Source organism: Anolis sagrei, chromosome 1 (genome assembly GCF_037176765.1).
Source record: "Anolis sagrei isolate rAnoSag1 chromosome 1, rAnoSag1.mat, whole genome shotgun sequence".
Lineage (NCBI taxonomy): Eukaryota > Metazoa > Chordata > Lepidosauria > Squamata > Dactyloidae > Anolis > Anolis sagrei.
The window spans coordinates 242,848,765-242,863,056 of NC_090021.1; the positions used below are offsets into that span (position 1 = coordinate 242,848,765).

The 14,292-nt window shown below is 38.3% G+C and overlaps 1 protein-coding gene across 1 annotated transcript in view; it reads left to right on the top strand.

The window, feature by feature from the left end:
* The window catches only part of MUC5AC (mucin 5AC, oligomeric mucus/gel-forming), a 71,085-nt gene that overhangs the window by 8,189 nt on the left and 48,604 nt on the right, over positions 1-14,292 (top strand). Inside the window, exons 5-18 of the mRNA XM_067462593.1 lie at positions 59-173; positions 780-870; positions 1,703-1,812; positions 1,976-2,192; positions 2,656-2,781; positions 3,430-3,547; positions 5,886-6,024; positions 8,126-8,236; positions 8,900-8,969; positions 9,494-9,631; positions 10,362-10,526; positions 10,673-10,767; positions 12,111-12,237; positions 13,090-13,342. Coding sequence (XP_067318694.1) covers positions 59-173; positions 780-870; positions 1,703-1,812; positions 1,976-2,192; positions 2,656-2,781; positions 3,430-3,547; positions 5,886-6,024; positions 8,126-8,236; positions 8,900-8,969; positions 9,494-9,631; positions 10,362-10,526; positions 10,673-10,767; positions 12,111-12,237; positions 13,090-13,342 — 1,875 coding nt within the window. The remainder of the gene's footprint in view (positions 1-58; positions 174-779; positions 871-1,702; positions 1,813-1,975; positions 2,193-2,655; positions 2,782-3,429; positions 3,548-5,885; positions 6,025-8,125; positions 8,237-8,899; positions 8,970-9,493; positions 9,632-10,361; positions 10,527-10,672; positions 10,768-12,110; positions 12,238-13,089; positions 13,343-14,292) is intronic.

Here is a 14,292-nt window from a genome sequence, read left to right on the forward strand (position 1 = left end):
TAATGATAATTTTATATTTGCCATTTTTGCCTTCTGATCATTTTTACTTTATCTCCAGTGTCAATCTGCCTTACAGTAAGTCAGGAATCCTGATGGAGAGAAACTCAGATTATTTGACAGTAAAATCCCAGTTAGGTGTTCATCTTATGTGGAATGGAAAGGATGCCCTTCTGGTAAGAATCAAATCCAGATATTGCAAACTTAAAAGGAATAGTTCAAAATTTCGGTCTTAATTTATATCTACAGTAGCTTGTTGTATTAGTAACATCCAATACACTATGGTTTACATTAACTATGGCCTGTATAAGTAACTAACCAGTTTTTGATTAATGTTATGAAGCTGGTTTATTGAAACACAATTAACAGTAATCAAGAATTTTGCTAACATACTGAACTGTGATTTCCTGGATTTAAAAGCATAAACCTTTGAACTCCACCTTGAGGGTGCACCATACAGGGTACAGACTATGAGCACTGGCCTAAGATATACTTTGGTTTGTTCTTATTATGGTAGTTTGGTATGACATTCTGACACAACCATTACATTTGACCATTGTGTCACCAATATCTGAAAAGAGTTTCAAATCAAATATGAAATGAAAATAAATTTGACTCTCAGTCACTAGAAATCAAACCAGTTGGGTAGTTGTCAACTTGATTGTAAATATTTGATCCATCTCCATAGATAACTTGTTAATGCAAATCTTGACATCACTTGTAACTTTTAATCATAATACTCAGTGAATTAGATATTCACTATTACTTCTCACTGGCTTTAGGTGGAACTGGATGAAAAATATATGAATCAAACTTGCGGTCTTTGCGGAGACTTCAATGGAATTACAACATTCAATGAATTGATTTCAAATGGTAAATAAAGAAAAATATATAAGCAGTTCTGTTTTTATTGTTTTAAACATGGGATAATTATCTGTAAAAAGACAATATTTATTTTGGCAAACATGCAGGTGAAAGACTTGATCTGACAGCTGTGCAGTATGTTAAAACGACCAATATATGTCTGTTTCATCTCGTACAAATATCAGACTGTAGAGTCTTTGTTTTGCCTACAGTTTTTGCCTACTCTTTGCTTGTTTTCTTGTAACTAATCATGTAAAAATGATATGTACTTTTAAAAAGTGGACTCCTATCTGAAATGTAGTAAACACTTCAAGTGTTTATTATATTCATTCATTTATTCATTCCTTCATATTGTTCTGTCCAATTATCAATATTTTCTGAGTACCTGACAAAAAGGTAAAAGATGCAATGCAATATAACACAATAAAAAGAGGCACAAAATATATTAAAACAGTCATGAAATCTAAATATCTGTCTTTATTTGGCACCAAAAACATCATAGCCAGAGCATCCCATAAGCTCCCTTGAAGAGCGCACCCTATGAAAGGAGTGACATGAATAAAAAGAAACCTGGGATTGTAATTTGTTCCAAATGGGAGGAGCAGTGGATCTGTAATGGCAGGAGTGTAAACAGCCTGCTCCAGACAGTTCCATCTTTCAGCCTGTAACATGGTTGATCTTCTTTACTTGACAAGGACCATTATGGAGACGATGAAACATGGCACGACAGTCCTTCATTCATTTCGAGGGAATTTCAAGAAGGCCTGGCCAAAGGTTTTACTTTCTAGCTTTTGGTCACAGTGCTTTTGTTGCCTATAACACTATGTAACATTCACTGCAGGCATACAACTGAATCCTGTGCAGTTTGGAAACTTGCAAAAGATGGATGGACCCACAGAACAATGCCAGGATCCTCTCCCTTCAGCTCTAAGCAACTGCAGCAGTAAATTTGTAAGCAACTTTGTTTTTGCTCCTTCTATGAAAGGAAAAAAATTAAATAATGAACTCCAAGAAATAAAATCTAATTTATCAAGACTCTTAGTCATCTACAGTTGTAATTAAATACTTGCTAGTGTTTTGTAAAATATGTCTTATATTGATTTCCTGTTTCCAGAATGCTGACTGTGAATCCATATTGACTGGAAAAGCATTCTTGGGCTGCAATGCATTAGTGGGCGTGGAAGATTATGTTGATGCTTGCGTACATGACTCGTGCAACTGTGAGAAGTCTGAAACCAATGCCTGTATTTGTGACACTATTGCTGAATACTCTAGACAATGTGCTCATGCTGGCGGCCAGCCCCTTGAATGGAGAAATAAAATCCTGTGTGGTGAGTATGTCTGCAAGGAATTTTTCATTTATCTGGGAAATGCCTTAAAAACCAGAGAATCCTCTTCAGAGAGTTCTAACCACTAACTAGTGAAAGTCCACCAATGCCTATTTCCATGCAGATATTTCTGCTAATACTCAACCAACATGTATCTGGCTGTAAAATCAACTGGATGCAATCCTGCCCTCTTAGTCTTAAGGCTGGAAATACTTCTTTTTGTGCAACAGCCTTCAGGCATGTGAAGAATACACACCTCATCTTAGTCTTCTCTTTTCCAAATTAAGCATACCCAGTTCTTTCACAGAACTTGCTTTCCATACTTCATATCACAAAAAACTAAAGACAGCTAGAAGATGAACCATCAACGTTTATATTTCTGTTTAGACCAGTTGCACCTAAATACACACACAAAATACACATCAGCATATGGAGGCTATGTATCATAATTTATTTCCGTTTTTAGCCAAGAGCTGCCCTTTCAATATGGAGCACAAAGAATGTGGATCTCCTTGTTCTGATACTTGTACCAATCCTGAAAGATCCCAACTCTGTGAAGATCACTGTACAGATGGCTGCTTTTGCCCCCCAGGTAAGTCAACATTAAGGTCCATCCCTCTCTCCTTTTCTTCTTTCATTCCTCCCTGTTATCAACAGTTTCCTGACATGGCACGACAGTCCTTCACCTCACCTAACTACCTCTGAGGATGCTTGCCATAGATGCAGGTGAAACGTCAGGAGAAAATGCCTTTAGAACATGGCCATACAGCCTGAAAAAACCGACAACAACCCAGTTTCCTGACACTCAAGAAAAATGGCCATTAACTTAAAATAAAGCATCCTTAGGGAAATTTAAAAAAATAGGGATGGCAAGATATTGTACAATGAGTTACTACTGGATGCCTTCTTGCACATCATCTTTAAATGTACTGATCATTTATTGTATCAGTGGGGGTACCAATAGGGTTTTGCCCTATAAAATAATGTCATGAGGAATGAAAATTCAGCTAAATGGATCTGCCATAATAATTTGTATGGTCTTCAAGGAAAAATAATATTAAATAAAAAAATCTTGATTCCTATTGCTTTCATTTTCTATTCCACTGTAATACCAGTTTCTGTGTTGTCCTGTGTTAGTGAGAAATAAAAATGTTTACAAGAATAGCATCATTTGCTCTGCATTTCATAAAATTAATGGATTCTGTGACAGCAACTTAATATTGGATATAACTTCTTTCAGGTACTGTGTATGATGACATCAACAACTCTGGCTGCATCCCTCTTGAGAACTGTCATTGTACTTACAATGGGGATACCTATGCCCCTGGGGCTTCCTTTGCATCCCAGTGCAGTTCATGGTAAGATAACGGATTCATTCAGATTTAATTGCTAGGATTTTGTTTTGCTTTTAATACAGAATTTGATAATATCAATTGCTGGTAATTATTAGGTGCAATTGCTAAAATCAAAGATGCCATGGCATGAACAGAAATAATAGTTGTTTTACTTTTTTAGTTTGAATATGACAAAATGGCACTTGTCCTAAGAAATTAATCTAAGTAGGTGTCATAGTGCCACAAGTGAACTGTGCAACCCTCTACTTTGTAAGCTTATTAATCATGTTATCTATATTGCCATTAAATGCTATGATAAAAATATTAATGCCAACTATCAAATAGAAATCTAGTGCTAAATACTGTAATTTTGCAATTTCACTAATTATCAAATACAAGCAGTCCACAAGTTTCAAACAAGATATGTTCTGTGGATTTGTTCTTAAGTAGAATTTGTATGTAAATCGGAACAAGCGCATTTTTAAAATGTAACTCCCCCCCTCTCTCTATATATATATGCATGCATCTCTCTCTCTCTCTCTCTCTCTCTCTCTCTCTCTCTCTCTCTCTCTATATATATATATATATATATATATATATATATAAACATGCATCCAAAACATGCATGTATGTTTTGGATGGCATAGGAAAGTGTTAACACCTCTATGGTGTCTGTTTTGCTATCTGTGCCACTGTTCAGAAGACATCACCTCACTATCTGTCCCTGTGATTAGATTTTTGTAAAATATGGCTTGTCGTGGAAGCTAGGATTGGTGAGAAAGCTTCAGGGAGGTACCTTTTCCCCATGATAACTCTTCCAGGAGTGACGTTCCTTTCCTAGGGATTTCTCTCACTTCCTGTTGTCTCACCTCCATTCTTTACTAGGAGTCATTTGTGAGTTGGATGTTTGTAATTTGGGAACTGCCTGTACTATCAGATGCTACAGGAGTTTCCAACCTATCTTCCAAGAAATTCTGACTTCTCTTAAAATTCAACATGGTATGCAATTTAGAGTAAAAGATTGAAGGCAGTTATGCTCACTGTTGTTTAACTTCCTTTGTCATGCAATAGTCATGTTAGGAGTGTTCTTAAGAAACATTTTAGTGAACATGTGGTAGCAGTAAAGCCCACTGCTACCAAATGTTCATTATAATATTGTCCCTTGTTAAGAAAAATATGAATCCTATTAGCTAGCTGATTGTTATATGTTTTAATTGTGTTATTTTACAACCTTGGTCCCCAGGTAAGCTGCCCCAAGTCCCTTCAAGGAGATGGCGGCGGGATATAAAATCAAGTTATTATTATTATTGACACAAAACACGTCACAGCAAACGAGATGTATGTGCTGGATTTTGTATCACAAAACTACAAGTTGAACAATTCCCAAGTGTTTAGACCCAACAAGAACAGAATTGTTGAACCAATTGTTGAGTCAACACAGTATAATCCCCATAACTACAGAGCCAGTACCTAATGTATTCACTTACCCACATTGGAAAAAAATGTTCTTCTTAGGCATTTTTTATGTCCTCCTGCATGATTCTATGATATGCTTCTCAGAAGTTGAACACAGAGCCACATTGGAGTACTAGAAATGCTACAGAGGTGTTCTTTCTAGGAATTTTCTAGTTCCTCCAGCATTGTTCTATTGCATCTTTCTGCTGGAAGTCATTCATTTCAATACATTCACCATTTTCTGTGGTTTCACATTTTCACAATAAGCCCAAGAATGCAGATATGGAGGTCACACTGTCCATAGCCAAATCCCATTGATTCAGTGGGTCTAATAATAGGATAAAGAACTAAGTGTGCCTGCCTCATTAGTCCTGCAACATGCTTGTTTTCTAAGAGACATGTGCAAGTGACTTGACAGATGGTGGTATGGAGTCTTCCCTTGGGGTAGGAAATTATAAAGATACATCATTGTGTAATCCATAAAAGTGTCATGGCTGGAACCACTGGGTTGTTGTAGGTTTTTTCGGGCTATATGGCCATGTTCTAGAGGCATTCTCTCCTGACCTTTCACCTGCATCTATGGCAAGCATCCTCAGAGGTTGTGAGGTCTGTTGGAACTAGAAAAATTGGGTTTATATGTCTGTGGGACAAAGAACTCTTGTCTGTTGGAGCTAGGTGTGAATGTTTCAATTGTCCACTTTAATTAGCATTTGATGGCCTGGCAGGTTTTTTTTTTTGGTGTGGTTTGTTAGTGCCTTTTGTTGAGAGGTGATTAGCTGTCCCTGATTGTTTCCTCTCTGTTGTTTTGCTGTTGTAATTTTAGTTTTTTTAATACCGGTATGAGTACGTTTATGTCACCTGATGATCATTTCTCTCTCTCTCCCCCCCCCCCCCCCTCTCTCTCCAGTCAATGTACTGGAGGCCAATGGGCTTGTGTCAGTCAGTCCTGCCCGGGCACATGCTCCATCCAAGGAGGCTCCCACATCACAACATTTGATGGAAAGCACTATTCCTTCTTTGGTGACTGTAGCTACGTCCTCACTAAGGTAAATGTAATTAAGACTTTAACTCTCAGGGGAGGTTCTACAATGAAAAGGCTCCTCATATGTATTACTAGGAGGCACAGTAATTGCTTGGAAACAATATTCAAAACAGCACAAGAAGAAATATAGATTGAATTCAAACCACGAAAACCACAATTATTTTTGCAGACTGGAAATTTGAGCATGAATCTAATAAAACATGTATTTTTAAATGGATTTCAATTAATGTTGCAGTTGTTTCATGATGAAGTACTGTAACTGAGGAATTTCTCGTGTTTCACAATCTGACGGTTAAAGTAAGGAGTTTTGGCATTAGGGAGATAAAGTGGTGCCTGGAAACTCTGGTTTCTACTTTGCCTTAGGTACTACGTAGAGCTGTATCTGAATGTCCATCCACCACATTGTTGGGGCAAGTCACACAAGTCTTTTCCTTATCAGAAATCAATGAAAATAAGTTCTTCTTTCATCAATAGTCATGCACATAAAGCCACACACACATTGGTGGAAAGAATTTAGTGGAAGGCCACCTTTCCTGTTCAACAGAACTACTGTGGGGGAAATCACCTTAATGCCCCTTCCCAGTAATAAAACCTATTGTGAAAGGATGTTGAAGGGTTAAAAAAAGAATAATAGACTCCTAGAGTTGGAAGAGACCACAAGGGCCTCCAGTACAAACCCCTTCTGTATAGGAATATAAAATAAAAGCACTCCCAACAGATGATCGTCCAGCCTCTGTTTAAAAACCTCCAGAGAAGGCAATTATACCACACTCCAATTAAAAGAATGAGCAATGCTAAAACTGTCTAAGGTAAAGGTGAAGGTTTCCCCTGATATTAAGTGTAGTCGTGTCTGACTCTGGGGGGTGGTGCTCATCTCCATTTCTTACCCAAAGAGCCAGTGTTGTCCATAGACACTTACAAGGTAATGTGGCCAGCATGACTGCATGGAGCACCATTACCTTCCTGCAGGCATGTAGCCGGGGGGGGGGGGGGGCTTGGGGGGCTTCACCCCCCCCCTGAAATTCTCATGGTGGTCTGTGAGAAGGCCTTACTGGTGCATTATTTAAACTGTTATGTTTATTCATATCATGATCTGATCACCATGCTCAATATATCCCATATGCATGGGGGTATTGGGGTAACGATACAAAAGGTTTGCTAGGGTAGACCCTCTTTCACTCGGACTCAGCCCCCCCCGAACCAAACTCAGCCCCCCCCCCCAAAACAAAATCCTGGCTACGGGCCTGCCTTCCTGCCAAGGCAGTACCTATTGATCTGCTCACATTTGCATGTTTCGAACTGCTAGGTTGGCAGAAACTGGGCCTAACAGTGGGAGCAGTTAGGGAGTTATAGTTTGCTTCCATCCAAAGAGTGCTGTGAAGTCAATCCCCATATTCGAACTACCATCCTTTCGATCAGCAAGTTCAGCAGCTCGGCAGTTTAACCCGCTGTGCCACCAGGGGGCCTTAAACAGTCTAGGCTTTAATAACTCTGCCCTTGAAAAGTATTTGGATTCTAAAAGTGATTAAAATGTATTATTTCGTTTCTGATTGGGAGGACATACTTTATTCACAAAACCTTTTTAAAATGATTACTTCTTGCCACAGCACAGGGTGCCATTTTCCATCCTTTAATGTCTTGAAAGGTATGGGTTCAGTGTAGCTCATTTAGAGAATGCTCTTCTCTATTTGCACAGTACTGTCTTGGTCTCTTTCCTATAAAACATTCTTACATTGTTATTTATACCCCTAAGGTGGGATTCAGTGGTTTAAAAGAAAAAAAAGGGAATACAAATGAAATCCAATTTAGATAAAAAATGAAACTGGCATTAAAGCTGCGTATAGAATTAAACCCATTAAAATGTTAAAGTAAAAAGTTAACAAAAAGCACTCCTTCATTTTGTGTATCTTTCAAAACAAAAACATGTTCATTTAAATTGAATATGACATGGTTTTAATTTGTTCAATTGTGCTGTTTTTTCCTGTTTGTATCCCAAGTAATTTTTAATGTTTTAAGTTGTTTAAAATACTCAAGAATGATGTGATGATGGATGTGTAAACATCCAGATAATGCAAGCTGCTGATGTTTTGTTTCTTCACTTTCAGATCTGTGACAGTGATGACTTCACTATTGTGGCAGAAATTCGCAAGTGTGGTATGACAGACACTGAAACGTGCATGAAAGGCGTAGGCATCGTCCTGAATGGTGGAGCAACTGTAAGTATGGGGTCTGACTTTTGTGTAAGGATGAAAATAAATTAAAATCTTATGCTATGAGAAGAACACCACTAGATACTGGAGTGGTGTTGCTCTCAGTTCATCTTTCAGTTTCAATGTTTGTGGCCAATTTCCTATTGGCTCTCATTTCCAGAGATCACTGTGATCCTCATTGACACTTGAAGTTGACTATATTTGGCACACAGAACCCCCATGACCAATAGAAAGTACTGGAGGGGTTTGAGCAGGACTGACCCACCATGGTGGGAGTTATACATCCAGAGAGCACTATGAACCCAAACAATGATGGATCTGGACCAAACTTGGCACTCATATCCATGATCAACTTGGAATATTGGTGGGGTTTGGTTGGAACCGAACTTGAATTTAGGGAGTTATAGTTTGCTTCCATCCAAAGAGTGCTGTGAAGCCAAACAGCAATGGATCTGGACCAAACTTTACACCAAGACCCAGCATGGCCAACTTTGAATACAGGTGGGGTTGGAACAATTACTGATGATAAAAAAGTTGTAGTTTACACATTTTCTTATGCATTTTCTAATGGGTCCATTTTTAAAATCCAAAAGCCAACAATGAAAACTTTTTATGTTTATTATTATAAAAGACCTAACCTGTCATATTTTGCTCTTTCTCTTCTCCCAGGTAATTGTTATCAAGTCTAATGGGGCTGTGTTTGTGAATACGATGTCCACTCAGCTGCCCTTCTCAGCATGTAAGTTATTATTTTATTGTACTCCACTTTTACAATCTTCAATACAATATAACATTTTTACCTTATATAATAAGTATCAGTGTCTGTTCTCTTCAAGGAATTTCTGAAATGTCCATCAAGTTGTATAGTTAAGTAGACTTTTAAAATGCATTACTGTTGAAGGAGATGATCTATGCACACATTTCTTTGTAATCTATTTTAATCTATTGGACTGTAGTAATTCTATAGTGGATATGCACCCTAAGTAATGTTTCCTAGTTTGACCTCCTCCCAGGAAGTATGTGTAAATGTTTTAAAAGTGGAAGAATGTGGGCATGAAAAAGCACATTGGACAGGATTGTAATCTGGACATATATGTTAATGCAAGCTGATCAGCAGTTATCCATTCTAAGTATGCAAGTTCACCCATCTCTCCTCATCCCAGCACCCATGCCAACTACCGTCAACATATATACCATACATTGACATCCAGTGAGGTATTTTATTCCACTTTGAAAGCTGTGGTTTATATTTTCCTTCCACAGCCAATATCACCTTGTTCAAACCTTCAACATTCTTCATCGTTGGAAAATCAAATAATGGCATACAGTTTGCTATCCAGATGACGCCTCTCACGCAGATGACCATACATGTGGACCCTGTTCATAAAGAAAAAACTTGTGGTAAGTGAAACTGTGATGTTTACAAGACATTGAGGATACATTTGTGGTGCCCAGAACTGGACACAGTATTTCAGATGAGGTCTGACCAAAGCAGGATAGAGTGAACTATGACTTCCCTTGATCTCGATGGAAGTCATAGTCCCATTCTATTCTGCTTTGGTCAAACTTCAACTAGAATATTATGTCCAGTTCTGGGCACCCCAATTCAAGAAGGATATTGACAAGCTGGAACATGTCCAGAGAAGAGCGACCAAAATAATCAAAGTTTTGAAAAGCAAGCCTTATGCGGAAGAGCTGAGGGAGCTGAGTATGTTTCATTTGGAGAAAAGAAGGCTGAGAGGAGATATGATAGCCATTTCTCAATATTTGAAAAAAATGTCATATTAAAGAGGAGGAAAGCTTATTTTTGGCTTCTCTGGAGACCAGGACGTGGAACAATTGATTCAAATTGCAGGAAAAAGGATTCCACATAAACATTAGGAAGGACTTTCTTATGGTAAGAGCTATCGGCAGTGGAATATGATGCCTCAGAGTGTGGTGGGGTCTCCTTCATCTGAAGTTTTTAAGCAGAGATTGGATGGCCATCTGCTGGAGGTGCTTTGACTGTGTAGTCATGCATGACAGGGGCTGGACTGAATGTCCCTTGTGGTCTCTTCCAGCTCTTTGATTCTATGATCTATGAAAAGTGCTTGACGCATAATGAAGGATTTTTCTATCTTAAAAACACCAGGTCTTTGTGGAAACTTCAACAGTGCCCAGGCAGATGACTTCAAAGCTATCAGTGGAGTTGTAGAAGGAACCTCAGCTGCTTTTGCCAATACCTGGAAGACACAGGCTGATTGTCCTGATATCAAGAACATATTTGAGAATCCATGCACCCTCAGCATTGAAAATGGTATGTACTTTGTGGACAATTTCATGCAGTTTCATTAGGAATATTCAGGGGTGTTTTGTTGTTGCTTTCCCCTGATATATAACCCGTAGAATATTGCCTCTCAAAAAGAAAAGGTAATACAATCTTATTGTATTTTGTCCCCACAGAAAAATATGCTTCACACTGGTGTGGACTGCTGACAGACAGCAATGGGCCATTCCAGAAATGCCACTCTCTAGTTGATCCAGCTGTTTACCACACAGTATGTTACATGTCCATTCCTTTGTTGACATCATTAAATGAGAGTTTGCTTGCTTGCCAAACTGGATGTGGGACTTCCAAGTTTTAATTTACCTTTGTCAAGCTATCCAAATGACATTAATATTTGCTAGTAATCTCCATATTGTGTATTCTAGCCTATATATTTCTCACCTCACTACAAAATATAAACATCTTCCTATTCTGTGTGCTTGGCCACATCGCATGCCAATTTTAAGAAAGAGGTTCACATTTGAATGCAAGCATGAAATATCTGTTTTGATATTTCCCTGACACAGCTGTCAAAGTAAATACTTTAAAGTATCCAATAAATCACAAAACATCTTGTTTATACCTAAGCAAGCAGAAAGTGTGCAAACTTCCAATAACTTAATTGATTTATAACAAAATTAGGACTTAGTTAGACATTATGAGGACAAGATGGTTTCCAATAATTTGCATCACACACACTCCAAATTCTAAAAATATATAGTAAACAATACACGTAATGCAATACATGCTTATTGCTGACAATAGCATGGATCATATAGATACTCCAATTGCAGTAGACCCCACTGAACTAGTGAGATTTATATAAGTGTTAACTCACTATTTAACAACAGAAGCAACAGATGGTATTGAATAATCTACTTTAGGTCATTATTTCCTATCACTCTACAGCAGTGATTCTCAACCTGTGGGTCCCCAGATGTTTTGGCCTTCAACTGCCAGAAATCCTAACAGTTGGTAAACTGGCTGGGATTTCTGGGAGTTATAGGCTAAAACACCTAGGGACCCACAGATTGAGAAGCACTGCTCTTAAGAGAGGAGCTCCCAGTGGTGCAATGGGTCAAACCCCTGTGCCAGCAGGACTTTCTGACCAATAGATCAGCAGTTCAAATCTGGGGAGAGTGGGTTGAGCTCCCTCTGTCAGCTCCAGCTCCCCATGCAGGGACATGAGAGAAGCCTCCCACAAGGATGGTAAAACATCAAAACATCTGGGTGTTTTCTGGGCAATATCCTTGCAGACGGCCAGTTTTCTCACACCAGAAGTGACTTGCAGTTTCTCAAGTCGCCCCTGACATGAAAAAAAAAACCTCTAAAGAGAATAGTGTGGGTGGTGAAACACTGGGCATGATGATCCCATTATCTATTTGTTTTATTATACAGGGTATCCATAAAGTCTCTTTACCACTTACTGTATATTGCTGGGAGCATGTGGGCTTGAAGGAGCCACACATCCCACATACTGCCTGGTAGAATTTCAATTTTATAATATTTGTACAGATGATAAACATATTTCCTGCACACTAAATGATACGACTGAAATGCTCTCTGTGTTCATAGAACTGTATGTTTGACACCTGTAATTGTGAAAAGAGTGAGGACTGTTTGTGTGCTGCTCTGTCTTCCTACGTCCGAGCCTGTGCTTCCAAAGGGGAGAAGCTGACCGGTTGGAGAACCAGTGTCTGCAGTAAGTTTTTGAAATAACCAACGTATTTTACAAGTCAAAAACAACTGGTTAAGGGAATTTTTAGAAAGTTATTATAGACAACATTTTGGGGAAAACTATGTAGTGTCTAGAGGCAGGTTTCTCATCTGTTTTCTTAACAACAGTGGTATCAGAAATTTCCACTCTCACAGCACTTGACCACATGACATTGGCCTGTACAGATGTGGTGGCGAAAGGATATGTAATCAGATCTCCACATTTTCTCCACAAAAAAAGGTTGGAGGGGCTTTCTAGGCTCTCCAGCATGATTCTATGGTCAACCTTTTGTCAGGAGTGGAAGCTGATAATTGAATCATGCTGGGGGCCAAGAAATTCTTAGAAAGGAAGTTCAAATCTGTGAATAACAAAATCAATAAAAATAAAACCCACAATCATGGAGATCTGATTGTAAAAACCTTGTTTGATGCTAGGTGGCAACTCTCCCCCATCACCCCCACCACAAAACCCTATACAATAGTAGAGTAACAAAGAAGTATGGACTATTTTATTCTCCTTTGTTTTATTACACCAAGAACTGTAAACTTGACACTATTCAGTAAGAAATGTTAGATAAAAAGGCATATATTCCAGATTACATAGAAACATAACTCACTGTGAAATAAAAATACACATGGAATCTGCACGGGACAGTACCATCCCTTTTGTTAGCTATTTTAACTGAAATTGTTACAGCCATTAAACCGAATATCTATCAATATGACTTTATAGCAGTTGTTTTTGGGTATCAGTGGATCTGCCCAAGGAAATGCTTTATAGCTACATTCACCCTTATATAACGCTCTGAAATAAAGTCCCCCCTTCTCTTTTCTCTAGCCAAATACCAAATATGTCCTGAAACCCTGACTTACCAATATGAAATTGAGACATGCCAACCCACATGTCGATCACTGAGTGAGCCAGATGTCACCTGCAACATTCAGTTTACTGCTGTGGATGGATGTACTTGTGAAGAAGGGACATTCCTGGATGAAAGTGGCAAATGTGTACCCCCTACTAGTTGCCCATGTTATTATAAAGGGTCTCCCATACCATCTGGAGAAGTGGTTCGTGAGAATGGCAAGATGTGGTAAGAGATGTTTTCAAATAACCAATGTTGTGAAATGACCATAACATTCACAATCTACTTGTGAAGCTCATTTAGGAATCATGCATTATTAAAATAAGCAGCTGAATATCAAAGAAAGATAAACAATCAGTGCATGTCAGCAAGCAGGAAAATAACAGAATGCCTCAAGGCAATTTCTCCCTGAGATTAACGGCTCACTAGACCAGAAAAATATTTTAAACAAGTACAGTAAGGTGGTATTTATGTTCATAAACTGAAAAAATAAAAAAGCAAGACTGAAGTTCTATCAATTCATTTTAAGATAATTATCTACCAGTAATGAGACATTTTTTTTGCCTCAAAAAAGAAAAGCCTGGAAACCATTGTGATTTCTTTATACTCACTATAAGTACCAATCAACATTCCTGAGGGATTTGGAGGGTTGTATTCCCCCCAAGATGTCACTTTTTGTCAAACTCTTCTTCCAATATTTTTCTAAAGGTTCCAAATGATGCACAGAAGGGCGAGGGTTCATTTGCCTCTTTTTTTCTGAAAACAAGGCAGGAAGTTTGGGTTTTCAATAAGATATGTATAAGCTCAAAATTTTCTTTTGTCTAGGGAACAATAAGTGTGGCAGAAGAGAAAACGGAGTAATAGTTTGTCTGAGCTTTTAATAAAGATTTGAGAGATTTCTTTTTGGCAAGCATAACAAATAGTAGCAAGAAAATACAGGTTTGGTTATACTGGTTCAGATACTATGACCAACAGCAGAACCGTTGGTTTTAGGATTTTACACACTCCTCAATCCTGTATAAAAATGCTCCGGGCTAACCTTGATCAGATCCCTGTGAGACAAGTCCTTAAGTTAAATATTGTGCCATATATAAAAAAAGTAACACTTATCTTTTGGCCACAAGGTGGCATTTCAGCATTCTGTGATCTCAAGGATTTATTGTTGCTGCTGTTGTGGC